Consider the following 18079-nt stretch of genomic DNA (forward strand, 5'->3'; position numbering starts at 1 on the left):
TCTCAAAAAAAAAAGTCCTCTCAACCCAAGCATGTCATGAACAAGCTCTACCAGGTATGCAGAACACATAGCTATTATCATTAATTTTTAGGCCCATCTGAGTTTAACTTATCTGAGTTATATTTGCCATAAAAATTTTGATGCATTAAATAAATATTTAGTGAGTATGATACTATGTGCATGATAATGTGTAGCATAGCTCCTGCCTTCCAATAAGGGAGCTAAGTCATACACAGATGACTAAAACATTGAGTAGTCAGTAATAAGAGTCATAGAAGAGAGATCCCAATAAAGTTCAGAGATGGGATCAAAGAACACCTTTTGGATGAAGCGACATTTGAATAGAACCATGAGAAATGTGTCTAAAAACATTTAGAGCGCCCACAAACAATTTTTTTTTTTTTTTTTTTGAGACAGGGTCTTACTCTGTCACCCCAGCTGGAGTGCAGTGGTGCAGTCTCGGCTCACTGCAACCTCTGCTTCCTGGGCTCAGGTGATCCTCCTGCCTCAGCCTCCCAAGTAGCTGGGACTACAGATATGCGCCACCAGGCCTGGCTAATTTTTGGATTTTTTTTATTATTATACTTTAAGTTCTAGGGTACATGTGCACAACATGCAGGTTTGTTACGTATGTATACATGTGCCATGTTGGTGTGCTGCACTCATTGACTCGTCATTTACATTAGGTATATCTCTTGATGCTATCGGGTTTCACCATGTTGGCCAGGCTGGTCTCGAACTCCCGACCTCAAGTGACCCAACGGCCTCAGCCTGCCAAAGTCCTGGGCTTACAGGTGTGAGCCACCGCACCTGGCCAACTATTCATTCTTGTATCTCTTTTCCTTTTTCTTTCTTTTTTTTTTTTTAATTGAGATGGAGTCACTCTGTCACCCAGGCTGGAGTGCAGTGGCGCGATCTTGGCTCACCACAACCTCCGCCTCCCGGGTTCAAGCAATTCTGCTGCCTCAGCCTCCCAAGTAGCTGGAACTAGAGGCGCATGCCACCATGCCTGGCTAACTTTCGTATTTTTAGTAGAGATGGGTTTTCACCATGTTGGCCAGGCTGGTCTGGAACTCCTGACTTCAGGTGATCCACCCACCTCAGCCTCCCAAAGTTGTGGGATTACAGGTGTGAGCCACCACACCTGGCCAACTAATCATTCTTAATTGTTTTTTCCTCACAGTATCGCAGTTTTTTCGATGAGGCCCCTGCATTTTCTGGCGGCAGAAATAACAGCTGGCGCAAATTAAATCTTGAAAGTATTCCCAGGACAATGCTAATGTATGACATAGTTCATTATTCAGAGTCTGGAGTAATCTCAAACCGTCTACGAAATGAAATGAAGTTTCTATTACAGAGACCAGTAACGCGAGAGATCCATAAGCACCAGCTACGGATTGTTTCTGAAAACAGGTAAAACAGATTCTTCACTGGGGTTACAATGCTAGGGGTATATCTGAAAATGTTCACATTCTGCCAGATAGCTCACTAAAGATAATAGGATATATGGGAAAAATAGAGTTGGGGCAGATTGCTCAAAACATATGCAACTTTGTAAACACAGCACCAACAAAAAGGACAATTTGTACTTGGGGAGATGACTTGTACCACCAGACAGGCAACTCAGTGTAGCTGGAGGCTGCCACAGAAAATATAAAAAATGAACAACCATCGAGTGGAGATGCTGGCAACTCTTTCATTAGAGCAGTTAGTGGGCATGGAGACAGTGCACATGGAAGTGGGACCCTGGGCCAGCGTGGTTGCCTTTTTTTTTTTTTTTTTTTTTTTGAGATGGAGTCTCACTCTGTTCCCCAGGCTAGAGTGCAATGGCGCAATCTCGGCTCACTGCAACCTCCGACTCCCGGGTTCAAGCGATTCTCCTGCCTCAGCCTCCCAAGTAGCTGGTATTACAGGGGCCCGCCAGCATGCCCGGCTAATTTTTGTATTTTTAGTAGAGACTGATTTTCACCATACTGGCCAGGCTGGTCTCGAACTCCTGATCTTGTGATCCGCCCACCTCAGCCTCCCACAGTGCTGGGATTACAAGTGTGAGCCGCAGTGCCCGGCTGCATGGTTGCCTTTTAAGTGGACATGAGAGGCAGTGCGATCTGCCAAGAACCAGGAGCCATCCAAGGCCGGAGTGGGGGTAGGGGAGGAGTAGGGTGAAGGGCAGTGAGGGTGAGTTGGGGGTGGGGTGTGCCTCTCTGGGAAGGCAGCACTTGATGCGGGTGCTCATTTTTGTTTTCATGAATACAGCCAAAAGGGCTACCTTTGCCCATGCAGCACAGAACTAAGGGCTTTTTCCTTTTTTTGCTGAAGGTTATAATTCTATTCTTGCTACTCTGGCTCCCCTTGCCTAAGATAAATTGCATATAAATTAGAGTGACGTCATTCCCCTTTTTACCAATAGCATGTGAGCCAGTTCACATTGTAGAAATGGATGTTGTAGCAAAATAGATGTATTATGATCTGAAACAACATGGACAGAATATAACCGCTCCCATTATATTCCTTTTCTCTTTCCATTACTAAGCCTCACTTAGCCCATCTTATTTACAAATTAGCTGCTTTCTTAAAAGAAGAAAGAGATAATAATATGTAAGAGGACCTACTGGTAATCTATTTTCACACTCTTATAATTAAAATGAAAAATACTCCCTTTGTGCCTGAAGAAGACACTGATGACCCACTGTCAAGAAAACACGCTGGGTTTTTTTTTCAGGAGTAGAGATGAGTGATTCTGACCCAATAACATAATTTAACCCATATATTTTATGATCAAGGCTATACATTTGCCAGACAGATGGCCTGGTTTAGGGCACAGTCTGTCATGAAATAGATTTTCTCTAACTCATCCATATGAGCACTGAGTATAGAATTTAACCCTATTACCACCAAGGTCAAATAAATGATGTAATTTTCTCTGCCACCATATATAACTCCAATCTCCCTGCTATTTGGATTTATCCTACTGAGTATCCAAGAATAAGTCATTTCAGAGCCAAATAAGTAGCCGAATTATTAATCAATTGAATAGAAAAAATACTTTCATAAAGCCATCTTTGAATGCAGTTGTAGTTTAGCATCTCCCAGAAGCAAACCCTGAGACAGAGATTTGGGAGGTGATCTCAGGAACAACTGAAGGGAGAGGGTAGAAAAGTGGAAGGCAGCCAAAACAGTGTGTGTTAGCAAGCAAGTTACCCCTGTGGGTAACTGGAGCTTAATCCCCCCTGGGAATGTGAGATTCAATGTAGAACATGCAACTTAGAATTATCCCACAAGGGACAAGGGAATTACAGTATTGATACATCAACACCCATCAGTCATTGGTTAAGGGTTGCTTAGGAAGGGACATATTAATTCTCAGGCACTTTTGACCTTCCCTGCACATGGGCTTTTTTCTTTTCTTTCTTTTTTTTTTTAGACCGAGTTTCGCTCTTGTCGCCCAGGCTGGAGTGCAGTGGCGCGATCTCGGCTCACTGCAACCTGCGCCTCCCGGGTTCAAGCGATTCTCCTGCCTCAGCCTTCCTGAGTAGCTAGGATTACAGGCATGCGCCACCACGCCTGGCTAATTTTGTATTTTTAATAGAGACAGGGTTTCTCCATGCTGATCAGGTTGGTCTCTAACTCCTGAACTCAGATGATCCGCCCGCCTCGGCCTCCCAAAGTCCTGGGATTACAGGCGTGAGCCACCGCGCCGGCGGGCTTTTCTTTTCAAAGAAAGTTTTCAGACTGAGTGATGCAGATGCTGGCAGTTGAAAGTTGAGTCTATGTGCCTTATAATAGTAAGGACAGGGGGCATAGCATCTGATCCCAGCACTGACAAAAACAGCTTGTCTGTCCAACCATTATGAAATGTAATACTTTTTTTTTTTTTTTGAGACGGAGTCTCGCTCTGTCGCCCAGGCTGGAGTGCAGTGGCGTGATCTCTGCTCACTGCAAGCTCTGCCTCCCGGGTTCACGCCATTCTCCTGCCTCAGCCTCCCAAGTAGCTGGGACTACAGGCGCCCGCCTCCACACCTGGCTAATTTTTTGTATTTTCGGTAGAGACGGGGTTTCACCGTGTTAGCCAGGATGGTCTCGCTCTCCTGACCTCGTGATCCACCCGCCTGGGCCTCCCAAGTAGCTGGGATTAAAGGCACCCGCCACCACACCCAGCTAATTTTTGTATTTTTTTTTTTTTTTAGTAGAGACAGGGTTTCACCATGTTGGCCAGGCTGGTCTCGAACTCCTGACGTCAGGTGATCTGCTTGCCTCAGCCTCCCAAAGTGCTGGGATTACAGGCATGAGCCACCACGCCTGGCCGAAATGTAATACTTTTTTGTGTTAGTATATGGTGTAAAAAAATAAGATTCAAATGGCTACTACATAGTATTTTCTAGGAAAGCTAATTTTAAATTGATAATAGGTTTTATAATTTTTATAATCATTGCTGTCAGTATCATCATCTGTACACCTTCATAAGTGCCAGATAAAGAACTATGCTATGTAAACTCAAGCAGAAATGATAACTTTAACCTAAAAGCTTACATGAAATGCTTTTCCAATGTTGCTGAGGTTTATGATATATTTGCTAGAGAAAGCTTTAATAAAATTTGGAACTTGCTTTGCATTTAAATTTTATTCTGTGTGATTTTTCTGTTTTTAATACAAACATTTTCTAGGGGTCCATCCTTAACTGTCCAACCTCTGTATCGGCCCTACAAACAGCAAAATCAAGTTAAATTTCTGGGTCGCCGGTCCAAGCAAGCTCAAATGAAAGTTGAAAAAATGAGAAAGGTGTATTTGGCAAAAGAAAAAAATACTTCTGAGGTGACTGTAAGTTTAACTTGTACTGAATTCATTGTTTTGGACAATATTCAAACTGTCTGTAAAGTAGCTGTACTTACGTAAATGAAATTTTCCTAATCTAAAGTTCAAGGCTGAAACACATTTGACACATTTATCATGGGTAGTATAAAGCGAATTTCATCTTGGTAATATTTTTTAAAAATTCTTAATATTGGTAGCAATTCTGATAAAAAACCAGCTGTTTTGACTCCATATCAGCATGAGTTGGCAAAAAAAATTATTTTCTCTGTATGTTCACACTGTTGATTCAGCACATCTCTGATGGTGGTTTTCTCAAAATGGAAGTCATTTCTATCTAAATTTATTAAGAACTATGCTATATAAAATCTGCCTCAGTATACTTTTACATCATAGGAATTTACAACAGACATGTATTCATGTATTACTTTGTAATTTTAAAAATCGTTGTAAATATTTTGAGATGAGGATAAATATAGTCAAATATTAAAATATAAAGTAGTAAAAACCAAATATATAACACTTCCTACTTTTATTGATAATTCTGCCTAGGAACCAAAAACGGACCCATCAGGTACAAAGGATAACTGTCATCTCCACTCCATCTTTTGACATTGTGAAAACTAAGGAATTTATGTCAGAGCATCAGCTGGAAAAAGAAAAAAGAGGACTCATTTTCCTGGTATCAAAACTTGGCAGTTGGTGATTCTCCATCATGATAATGCACAGTTAATTGACAGAAAACCAAAGTTGTTTAACAATCTGCTTGTCTGTCTGTAAATGATGAGTATGAGTAATAAAGGAAAATAACATAGAATAAGTCCTGAGTATGCTCTCTTTTTTTTTTTTTTTTTTTTTGAGACGGAGTCTTGCTCTGTCACCCAGGCTGGAGTGCTGTGGCCGGGTCTCAGCTCACTGCAAGCTCCGCCTCCCGGGTTCCCGCCATTCTCCTGCCTCAGCCTCCCGAGTAGCTGGGACTACAGGCGCCCGCCACCTCGCCCGGCTAGTTTTTTGTATGTGTTTAGTAGAGACAGGGTTTCACCGTGTTAGCCAGGATGGTCTCGATCTCCTGACCTTGTGATCCGCCCGTCTCGGCCTCCCAAAGTGCTGGGATTACAGGCTTGAGCCACCGCGCCCGGCCGAGTATGCTGTCTTAACTAAATGTGTGACATATTTTAAGCCTTTTTGAATTGCCATAGGAACAAATTCTTTTTGTTTTTTTTTGTTTTTGTTTTTGTTTTTGAGACAGAGTCTCTCTCTGTCGCCCAGGCTGGAGTGCAGTGGCGCAATCTCGGCTCACTGCAAGCTCTGCCTCCCGGGTTCACGCCATTCTCCTGCCTCAGCCTCCCGAGTAGCTGGGACTACAGGCGTCCGCCGCCTCGCCCGGCTAGTTTTTTTTGTATTTTTTAGTGGAGACGGGGTTTCACCGGGTTAGCCAGGGTGGTCTCCATCTCCTGACCTCGTGATCCACCCGTCTCGGCCTCCCAAAAGTGCTGGGATTACAAGCTTGAGCCACCGCGCCCGGCCAGGAACAAATTCTTTTACTGACAGAATTTTAATCTAAACAAATTATTTCTATTAGATGCCCTTGAACTAGCAGTATACAGTTTTGTTCAAGAGATCAGTCCGTGGGACTTTTATTCGATTTTGATTTTCCTTCATTTAAACAAATATCTGAACAGGCCATGCTTAGCATAAATATTAGAATTCATAGAATGAAAGGCTCCTTTTGAGTCAGCTTCTAGTATTTTTTTTTAAGTTGAAATTCATTTTTACAGAACAGCTTGTGAATGACCTATTCTAAATTATAATAAAAGTAATAATGGATTTATTGCTACGGGAGGCGTGACATGGCATAACTAATCATTATTGAGCATTGAAGCACCTGAGACAGAATGCTGCATCTGCTTTAATCTACTTTGGATGTTTTTCAAGTATCAAGTCTGTTTGGAGTAATATTTATCAATTTCATTTTTAATTGATAAATTGTCATTCCTAATATAGTATAAATTATTGATTTCTTTTGTGATCCAGGCTGTTGGATTATATCAAACTTTACACAGAGGCTATGATAATTAAAGTGCAATAATTTATTGAACTTCAAAGATTCAATTTTTAATTTTACTTAACATCTAAAACGTGTAGGTTGATTGCTGATCTAATTCAGGCACGGCAGCCTATAAAAAGGATCTCATTCTCTGCTAAAATATTCTCTTACATGATAAAGAATATTGGAGTAAATGTGTATGATTCTCACTGGAATATATTTAACATAAATGTTCTCTCTTTGATATTAATGCATTGTCATTTGATGTTCACAAATGAAGTGATAATCCCCTTGTTTTCAGAGCTTGTACTGGACACTGGTTGAATAGAAAAACAGCTATTTGTCTTCATGAGTCACACATGTTTTCATTCATTAATTTGGGATGTAGTCTCTCATCTGATCAAATGCATATCAGACTCCATCTATAGTGTGTGTAATAACAAACGAAGATTTTAGGTAGCAAGATGGAGGGAAAAGACAAAGGAAGGACATACTCTTTATGTTTCAGGATTCCCATTTCTCATATTTCATTAGCTATAACTTTGTCTCATCACAACATCTAGCTCCAGGAGAGGCTGGGAAATGTATTTTTGTTTGGGGCATGTATGTACCCAACTAAAATTCTGTTGTCATAAAAGAAATGGTAGTGGATATTAAGCCACAACTAGCTTCTGCTCCCAGAGATCATGCCTTCTATCAATTCTTTTAACTCACATTAAACAATATAACCACATCACAGAAAATCCTTTTGAAAGTAGAATTACACATAATCCCATCACCATAATATAACAACTGTTTTAATTTGCTTATACCTTTCTAATCTGTCTAGATGCACACATATTTTTCACATAGTTGTAATAATAGCTAACATATAGATTTAAACTTTTCACTTATACCTTTTTTTTTTTTTTTTTGAGATGGAGCTATGCTCTTGTTGCCCAGGCTGGAGTGCAATGGCATGATCTTGGCTCACTGCAACCTCTGCCTACCAGGTTCAAGCAATTCTCCTGCCTCAGCCTCCTAAGCAGCTGGGATTACAGGCATGCACCACCCGCCTGGCTAATTTTGTATTTTTAGTAGAGACAGGGTTTCTCCATGTTGGTCAGGCTGGTCTTGAACTCCTGACCTCAGGTGATCGCCCGCCTTGGCTTCCCAAAGTGCTGGGATTGCAGGCGTGAGCCACCATGCCCGGTCGCTTTTCACTTATATCTTAAACGTAATCCACTTAAAAATAATTTAATGGGTATACAATAGCCCATTGAATTGATAAAGCATAATTTATCTAGCCATACTCATATCATTGGATATTTCAGTTGTTTCTATTTTTTTTACTACTACAGGTAATTAACATTAGAATGAACATTTTCATACACAGTCTTCTTTTGTTTTTTTTTGTTATTTATTTTTAGCATAATTGCACTATAATCGGAGAGTATGATTTGTATGATACTGATTCTGGGAAGCTTGTTGAGACTTGCTTTACAGCTAAGTACATTGTCCATTTTCTTTTTTTTTTTTTTCTTTTTTTTTTTTTGAGACAGAGTCTCGCGCTGTGTCACCCAGGCTGGAGTGCAGTGGCGCGATCTCGGCTCACTGCAAGCTCTGCCTCCCAGGTTCACGCCATTCTCCTGCCTCAGCCTCCGAGTAGCTGGGACTACAGGCGCCCGCCACCACGCCCGGCTAGTTTTTTGTATTTTTAGTAGAGACGGGGTTTCACCATGTTAGCCAGGATAGTCTCGATCTCCTGACCTCGTGATCCACCCGCCTCGGCCTCCCAAAGTGCTGGGATTACAGGCTTGAGCCACTGCGCCCGGCCACATTGTCCATTTTCATAAATGTTTCTTGTACTCTTAAGAAAAAATGTGCATTCGGCCGGACACAGTGGCTCAAGTGATCCTCCCGCCTCAGCTTCCCTCAGCTTCCCAAAGTACTGGAATTATAGGCATGAGCCACCACTCCTGGTCCCTTTATTCCTAATAATGCATTTTGCTTGGAAGACTTTTTTGTTTGTTTGGTTTTTGGTGTTTTTTTTTTGTTTGTTTTGAGATGGAGTCTTGCTCTGTTGCCCAGGCTGGAGTACAGTGGTTCAATCATAGCTCACCACAACCTCTACCTCCTGGGTTCGAGTGATTCTCCTTGCTAGCCTCCCGAGTAGCTGGGATCACAGGCATGCACCACCATGCCCAGCTAATTTTAAAAAATATTTTTAGTAGAGGCAGGGTTTCACCATTTTGGCCAGGCTGGTCTTGAACTCCTGACCCCAGGTGATCCACATGCATCAGCCTCCCAGAGTGCTGGGATTACAGGCGTGAACCACCACGCCCGGCTGGAAGACTATTTTGTCTCATGTGAACAGAGCTACTCTAGCGTTCTTCTGGTTAGTGTCTGCCTGGCATATCCCTTTCCATCTTTTTAAATTTTCAACCTTTTCATGTGTCAGAAACTGGCTAGATGCTCACTGACTTCATTTTCTCTTCCTGAGAACACATTTCCCAACATTTTTTGCAGCTATGTTGGGACCCTGTGAACTGACTTCTGGCTAGAGGAATGTGAGCAGAAGTGATGTATATCACTTCTAGCCTTGGCCCCTAAAATAAATGTGGTCTTCTATTCCCCTCTCCCCTTCCTCTCGTTCCTGTGGCTGGAGGCAAAGAACTCCATGGTGGTAGAAGCAGGATTGAAGGATTCCAGATTCCTATTCTCCTTCAATCCTATGACTGATTGAAGAAGAGACAGCCAGAGCAGCAGCCTGACTTGATGAACTGTAATGTGAGCAAGAAATACACTTCGTTGTGTTAAGTCCCAATAATCTCAGGAGTTATTTGCTACAACAGATAACATCAATCATTCTGATATAATGTCAAATACACTGTCCTTGTGTTTTAGGTTTTCTCTAGGATACTGCAAATATCTAGATTGTTTTTGTTTTAATTCAATCCCAGGACATCTTTAACTGGTGAGTTTAATTCATTTATACTTTATTGCAATTTTAATTAATTGCTAACATATTTGGAATTATTTTTACCATTTTATTTTGTGCTATCTCTCCTGCTTTTTCTTTTTCTTTCCCCTGCCGTTCCTGTTTTCTTTCAGATTTCAATTCTACATTTTTCCCCCTACTATTTTGGAAGTTATACACTCTGGGTTTGTTGTTGTTGTTTTTGAGACGGTGTCTTGCTTTGTCACTCAGACTGGAGTGCAGTGACTCGATCTCAGCTCACTGCAACCTCCGCCTCCCGGGGTCGAGCGATTCTCCTTCCTAGCCTCCCGAGTAGCTGGGATCACATGCTTGCGCCACCATGCACAGCTAATTTTCAAAAATATTTTTAGTAGAGGCAGGGTTTCACCATGTTGACTAGGCTGGTCTCAAACTCCTGGCCTCAAGCGATCCTCCTGCCTCAGCCTCCCAAAGTGGTGGGATTACAGGCATGAGCCACCGCGCCTGGCCGACTCTGTTTTTATTCTTAGTGATTATGTGTAAATTTTGGCACGTGTACTTACAATCTAAAGTTAATCAATAGCTCCACTCTCCTCCCAAACTAAGAATGCTAATCACCATCCTTTTGTCTTACAGGTTATTGTTATATCTAATATTTTAGCACTATCTTGTTTTTAACTTCCAGCTTAGATATTATTATTGTTAATCTCAGACTTTCCTTCTGAGATCATTTTTCTTTATCCTGATGTGTATTCTTAAAAGCTCCTTTAAGGAGCATCTTTTGGTAATAATTACTCTTTTAGTTTTTGGTTTTCTGAAAATGACCTCATTTTGCCCCTATTCTTAAATATGTAATTTAGGTAGGTGTCAAATTCTACATTGGCTGTGGTTTTCTCTCCGCAATGCGAAGTCTTGTTCCACTGTCTTCTGGCTGCTGCCTCCAGTCTAATTGTTATTTCTTTTAAATGATCTCTTTTTTTTCTCTGACAACTTTGAAGATGTTCTTTTCATATTTTGTGTTTCTCAGTTATACTGAAGAAGACTATCTCTTCCATGTTCTTTCTCTATTTACATTTCTTTTTACCTTACTGTCCTTTGAGGATCTGACTTTATGTAGAGGTCTCATTGTCAACCCCCTACTTTCCCTGAGCACAAGAGCTTGTCTTCTACACACCTGAGATCATTAAAATCAAAACTCGGCCGGGCACAGTGGTGGCTCATGCCTGTAATCCCAGCACTTTGGGAGACCGAGGCGGGTGGATCACCTGAGGTAAGGAGTTCAAGACCAGCCTGACCAACATGGCAAAACCCTGTCACTACTAAAATACAAAAATTAGCCAGGTGTGGTGGTGGGGGCCTGTAATCCCAGCTACTCAGAAGGCTGAGGCAGGAGAATCGCTTGAACCCAGGAGGCAGAATTTGCAGTGAGCCGAGATTGTGCTATTGCACTCCAGCCTGGGCAATAGGAGAGAAACTGCATCTAAAAAAAGAAAAAAAAAAAACCCCGAAACTTTAGGTCCCTGGTGTTGACACAAGTGCCCAGGGTTTCAGTCATTTACCTTGCTAGTGTGTAGCTTTCTCTTTATTTTTCACTCCTGAGGACTTTTCCTTCTTACAAGCTCAATTATGCCTTTTAAAAGATGTTTTTGCATTTTATCTAGAATTTCTATGGTTTTTACAATGGGTTGGTTTTTTTCAGGATATTTGGTCTACTGATTTCTCCTAAGCCAGAGTCCATGTTGTCACTTCATTATGTTTAATTATAGGCTTAGGCTAAAATCTTGAGAGTGGTACTACTTACATCAGAGATTTTAAACATTTTTATAGCTGTTTATATGCATTGTCATATTGCTTTTCAGCCGTTTGCTCTTTGAGTGGTGTGATATTGATGTTTGTTTATACTTCATGGAGGCAGAGTGCTATGATAGAGTATGGGCTTTGAATCTGCCAGATTTGGTTCTCTCTCTCCCTATCGTCATCTCTCCCTCAACCCCTCCATTATTTACATATATAGAGATTAGAGAACATTTTTTCCTTAAATGTTTTGTTGTGGTTTGAAATGTGAGAGAATTAAGAAAAAAGGTGCCATTTGAGAGGGAGAGAAGGAAGATGCATGTAGGAGAACTTCTGGCTAAAAATGCTGGCTTGAGCATCGAAGTCTCTTTCCCCCTTCAAACCCCACTTCAATAACAGTAAGGAGATTTTTTTAGAGCCTAAACCTTGATGAAGAAGAGAAATCAGAGAAAACAGTAGCAACATCTTGTCAGCCAGAAAGCTTTTAAATGAGTGCTGGTTGAATAGCAGATCTGAGAAAACTGAGTTTTAAACTGGTGTTGAAAAACAACTAAGAAGCAAATCAGTTTACACTGAGGGAACCCCCTAGAAGACTCAGGAATTGGCAACAGCAGGTAACCTTTGGAAGTGAGGGGTGAAGTAGAAGGAGTTGGTTGAAAATTTGTTTAACAAGCAGTTACAGCACCAAATCCTTTCCCCACTGTTAGGGGTTGAATTGTGACTACCCCGCCACCTCTCATCCCTCCAACCCTCCTCTGAAAAAATATGTTGAAGTCCTAACCCCCAGTACTTTAGAATGTGACCTTATTTGGAGATAGGGTTGTTGCAGATGTAATTCATTAAGATGAGGTCATACAGAGTACGTTGGGCCCCTAATCCAATATGACTGTTGTCCTTATAAGAAGACAGCCATGTAAAAACAAAGACCCATGGGGAGAACACCACGTAATGATAAAGAGACTGGAGTTATGCACTTTCAAGCCAAGGGATGTCAAAGATTGCCAGCAAACCACCACAAACTACACAGAGGCAGGGAAAGAGTCTCCTCTGCAGGTTTCAGGGGGAACATGGCCCTGCAGACACCTTGATCATGGACTTCTAGCCTCCAGAACTGTGAGACAATGAATTTCTGTTGTGTTAAGTCATCCACTTTGGAGTATTTTGTTACTGCAAATACCTAGGAGACTAATATAACCACCTTGCAGTCAGGCAACTGCTTCTCCTTCACTTGGGCACAAAACCGGACACTTTTTTGTCTAGAGAGAGCAAAGCAAAAGTTCTCTGAACTGGAAAACATAAGGGACAGCTAGGGGCCAAGGTACTGTCCTGAGGACAGCGGTTAAGCAAAAGTTGACATACTGAATGTTGAGACTCCTGCCCTCTTCTCCCACCAGGCACTCAAAATGCTGGCCGTTAGGGTTACACCCTCCATGAAATTTAGAAGAGACTTCTCTGGAGAGTCTGGCCAACAAGGGAAAAGACTTCAAAATACTGGTATGAAGGGAGTCTTACAACTCATGGCCCAACTAGGCAAGGAAGCTTATAGCTTCCGTGTAGCCAACTACACAGAGCCTCCAATCTTGTTTTTTTGGCTCCCCACTTATACATAAGCACAGATGGCTGGGCGCGGTGGCTCACACCAGTAATCCCAGCGCTTTGGGAGGCTGAGGTGGGTGGATCACCTGAGGTCAGGAGTTCAAGACCAGCCTGGCCAACATGGCAAAACCCTGTCTCTACTAAAAATTCAAAAAATTAGCTGGGTGTGGTGGCATGCGCCTGTAGTCCCAGCTACTCGGGAGGCTGAGGCACGAGAATCACTTGAACCCAGAAGATAGAGGTTGCAGTGAGCTGAGATCACGTCACTGCACTTCAGCCTAGGAGACAGAGTGAGACTCCGTCTCAAAAAACAAATAAAATAATAAGAAACAGGCCAGGCGTGGTGGCTCAAGCCTGTAATCCCAGCACTTTGGGAGGCTGAGACGGGCGGATCACTAGGTCAGGAGATCAAGACCATCCTGGCTAACAAGGTGAAACCCCGTCTCTACTAAAAAATACAAAAAACTAGCCGGGCGTGGTGGCGGGCGCCTGTAGTCCCAGCTACACAGGAGGCTGAGGCAGGAGAATGGCGTAAACCCAGGAGGCGGAGCTTGCAGTGAGCTGAGATCCCGCCACTGCACTCCAGCCTGGGCGACAGAGCCAGACTCTGCCTCAAAAAAAGAAGAGGAAGAGGAAGAGGAAGAAGGAGAAGGAGAAGGAGAAGGAAATAAGTACAGATAACCAGCCATCACTGGACATCTGAGGAAAGCTTGTGGCATGAAAGACAGAGAAGCAAACAGAGGAGAAAACTTGAAGGAAATAAATGATCCAAATATAGAAACCTCAAAAAAAAAAAAAACAAAAAAAAAACCAAAAAAACAGACCACTAATAAGAGACAAGAAAAGATACTGCCTTCATGAAATAAGAACAGCATGGTTGGCTAGGCACAGTGGCTCACACTTGTAATCCCAGCACTTTGGGAGGCCAAGGTGGGTGGATCACCTGAGGTTGGGAGTTCGAGACCAGCCTGACGAACATGGAGAAACCCTGTCTCTACTAAAAATACAAAATTGGCTGGGCGTGGTGGTGCATGCCTGTAATCCCAGCTACTACTCGGGAGGCTGAGGCAAGAGAATCGCTTGAACCTGGGAGGCAGTGGTTGCGGTGAGCCGAAATCACGCCATTACATTCCAGCCTGGGCAACCAGTGAAACTCTGCCTCAAAAAAGAAAAGAAAAGAAAAAAGAACAGCATGGTTATATGTATGTGTGTGTATGAAAATTCTAATCGTTTTGGATTTTAAAGCCTCAAAGATTTGAATTTAAAGTTAAGGAAGTCAAGGCCAGGCACAGTGGCTCACACTCGTCATCCCAGCACTTTGGGAGGCCGAAGCAGGTGGATCACTTGAGCCTGGGTTCGAGACCAGCCTGGGCAATATGGCAAAACCATGTTTAATTTAATTTTTTTTTTTTTTTTTTTTGAGACGGAGTCTCGCTCTGTTGCCCAGGCTGGAGTGCAGTGGCCGAATCTCAGCTCACTGCAAGCTCCGCCTCCCGGGTTCACGCCATTCTCCTGCCTCAGCCTCCCGAGTAGCTGGGACTACAGGCGCCCGCCACCTCGCCTGGCTAGTTTTTTGTATTTTTTAGTAGAGACGGGGTTTCACCGTGTTAGCCAGGATGGTCTCGATCTCCCGACCTCGTGATCCGCCCGTCTCGGCCTCCCAAAGTGCTGGGATTACAGGCTTGAGCCACTGCGCCTGGCCTTAATTTAATTTTGTATTTAATTTTTAATTATGAAAATTAGCCAGATGTGGTGGCACACACCTGTGGTCCCAGCAACTCAGGAAGCTGAGGTGAGAGGATTGCTTGAGCTCAGGAGGCGGAGATTGTAGTGAGCTGAGATTGCCCCACTTCACTCCAGCCTGGGCAAAGGAGCAAGACCCTATCTCAAAAAAATATATAAAATAAAGTTAACAAACTCTTCCAGGAGTAAATCAGAACCACAAGGTTTCATTGTAAAATTTTAAAATACTGGGGACAAAGACAAAGAAATGGTCCCATAAATTTCCAGAGAGGAGAAACTGATTTTACATATAGAATCAAGATCAGACTTCTCAACAGCAACACTGAAGCAATCAATGTCTTTATAATTCTGAGGAAAATCATTTCCTACCTAGAATTCTAAAATCAGGCAAACTCTAAATGAGTTTGAGGGCAGAATTAAGGACATTTTCAGACATGCAAGAGTACAGGAATTTTTACCTCCCGTATGCATTTCTCAAGAAACTTTAGAGGATGTTGTTTCACCAATACAAAAGTATAAACAAGGAAAGAAGGTGAATATGGGATCCAAGAAACAAGAAACAGGGGATGCAGCGTAAGAGGGGTAAAGGGAATCCCTGATGAGAAAGTCTCCAAATAGCAGACATTGAGCAGACTTAGAGAAACAAATCCAGATTGGAGCAGACCACATGGTTCCAGAAGAGACTTTTTAGGTAGATGAACTCATAAACTTAATACGTTTGAATATGAAGGATTTATGCAAGTGAGAGAAAGTCTGAGGATATGGATTTAGGAAACCAAACAAAAGGGAAAAAATGAGAAAAAAAGAAACCCAGAACAGTTATTAGCTTCAGGAAAAAACCAAAAAGTTGGAAAGGAAGAATAATCATAGTATATTACACATCTGAGCAGTAAATAACATTTTCCTTTACTGATCTAACTAAAATTAGAATATAACCATATGTGAAACCTGGAGGGATAGGAAATGTGTATGTGTGTAGCTGGGTAGGGAATGAGAGAGAATTTAATCCTTACGTCCCATAATGGAAAGTCAATAAATGATGTCTGTCTTAGTCTGTTCAGGCTACTATAACAGAGTACCATAAACAGGGCGGTTTATAAACAACAGAAATTTCTCACAGTTCTGGAGGCTGAGAAGTCCAAAATCAAGGCACTGGTAGATTCAGAGTCTGGTGAGGACTTGCTTCCTGGCTTGTAGGTGGCTGTCTTTTCCCATGACAGAAACGGGCAAGTAAGCTCTCTGGGGTCTCTTATGAGGGCACTAATCCCATTCATGAGAGCTCTACCCTAGTGACCTATATCACTTCCCAAAGGCCCCATCTCTACCATCACACTGGAGGTTAGAATTTCAACATATGAATTGGAGTGGAGGTGGGAACACAATCATTCAGTCTATAGCCATGTCCAAAACTGAAAAATCAAGAGGTATCTAATTTTGAGAGGTGGAGGTCAATACCAAAAGAATCAGATAAAATACTTGAAACTGCTGCCTCTGAGGATCAGAAAATGGAGAACTATTTGATTTTTAAAACTGCAAGTATGCATTTGCTTTTAAAAACTAAATTTAAAAAGCACAAGAAAGTCGGGGAATTGTTAGGATGAATACAAGAGTGTGCTAAAGTGGCTCACACTTAGCTTGCTGTTGTTAAATTTTTAACACTCATTGTTAAATTTTCAGGAATTTTGTGAGCTGGTTGTTAAGTATAGCCATTATTAAAAATTAAATTGTAGTCAGGCACAGTGGCTCATGCCTGTAATCCCAGTGCTTTGGGAGGCTGAGACAGGTGGATCACTTGAGCACAGGAGTTTGAGACCAGCCTGGGCAACATGGCAAAACCCCATCTCTACAAAAAAAGTTTTTTAATTAGCTGAGCATGGTGGCATACTCCTGTAGTCCCAGCTACTTGGGAGACTGAAGTGGGAGGATCGCTTGAGTCTGGGAGGCAGAGGCTGCAGTAAGCTGAGATCGTACCACTGCACTCCAGCTTGAGCAACAGAGCCAGACACTGTCTCAAAAAGAAAAAAAAAATCGAATTGTATAAACTTGCAATTGTATAGTTTACTTAGGTAAGCTATATTAAAATTACAGGTAAAACTACTCAAAAAGCATCACTTCTAATTATTTTAATTATTATTTAAGGAGAATCATTCTAATGATTCTCTGCATATATGTATATTTCTTGTTGTGTATTTCTTAAACTTTTAAAAGTATAACACATCTGTAGAAAATCATATAAAATGATTTTACAGTTGAATGCATTATTGTAAGGCAAGACACCTTTGTAACTACCATCCATGTCAGAAGAAAGAATCATACCTGACCACCCTAGAAACCTTCTACCCGGCCCTGCACCCTGTCTCTTAAGAGTAACCATTCTCCTGGCTTTTATGGTAATCACCTCATTCTTTTATAGTTTCCTCACCTAAGCACACACCCATACACACTGTAGTTTAATTTTGCCTCTTTTTTTTATATGGCTTTTATTTCTTTTTAATCTGTAGGTTCCCTATCTGCCTCTTTTGTTCTCCCCCTTTACAATTTGTTAATGAAACTGGGTCATTCATTCTGTAACATTTCCCATGATCTAGACTTTGCTGATTGAATTCCTTGGTGTAGCTAACGCGTAAGTCTGTCCTCTGTATTTCCTGTAAATTGAATCTAGAGAATCATTCTTTTCCTTCTTCTTCTTTTTTTTTTTTTTTTTTTTTGAGGCAAGTTTTCACTCTGTGGCTCAGGCTGGAGTGCAATGGCATGATCTCGGCTCACTGCAACCTCCACCTCCCAGGCTCAAGCAATCCTCCCACCTCAGCCCCCCAAGTAGCTGGGACTACAGGCTGTGCCACCACGCCCAGCTAATGTTTGTGTTTTTTGTAGAGGCAGGGTTTCACCATGTTGCCCAGGCTGGTCTTGAACTCCTGAGCTCAAGCGATCGGGCCACCTCAGCTTCCCAAGGTATTGGGTGACCCACCATTCCTGGCCTCAAGAGACTAATTCTTTATTATTAAAAACAATGACAACAACAAAAATACGAATTCAGCAAATATATGTTGAATATCTACTACATGCCTGAATAGGATAAAAATATGAAGTAATTATTAAGGATGTTTATCATTTTAGGCAACTTGGCAGGATCTTCTCGGGGGACAAATTGT

At 41.9% G+C, this 18079-nt stretch overlaps 1 protein-coding gene across 2 annotated transcripts in view; it reads left to right on the forward strand.

Annotated features, from left to right (window-relative positions):
• CXHXorf58 (chromosome X CXorf58 homolog) overlaps positions 1-5627 on the forward strand; it is a 32718-nt gene extending 27091 nt beyond the window's left edge. Inside the window, exons 7-9 of one of the 2 annotated variants that reach the window (XM_025372159.1) lie at positions 1184-1413; positions 4665-4818; positions 5362-5627. In XM_025372159.1, coding sequence (XP_025227944.1) covers positions 1184-1413; positions 4665-4818; positions 5362-5421 — 444 coding nt within the window. In that variant the 3' untranslated portion in view covers positions 5422-5627. The remainder of the gene's footprint in view (positions 1-1183; positions 1414-4664; positions 4819-5361) is intronic. The other variant, XM_025372160.1, reaches the window with a different exon arrangement.
• The last annotated feature ends 12452 nt before the right edge of the window (positions 5628-18079 follow it).

The sequence above is a fragment of the Theropithecus gelada genome, chromosome X (genome assembly GCF_003255815.1).
Source record: "Theropithecus gelada isolate Dixy chromosome X, Tgel_1.0, whole genome shotgun sequence".
Taxonomy (NCBI): Eukaryota; Metazoa; Chordata; class Mammalia; order Primates; family Cercopithecidae; genus Theropithecus; species Theropithecus gelada.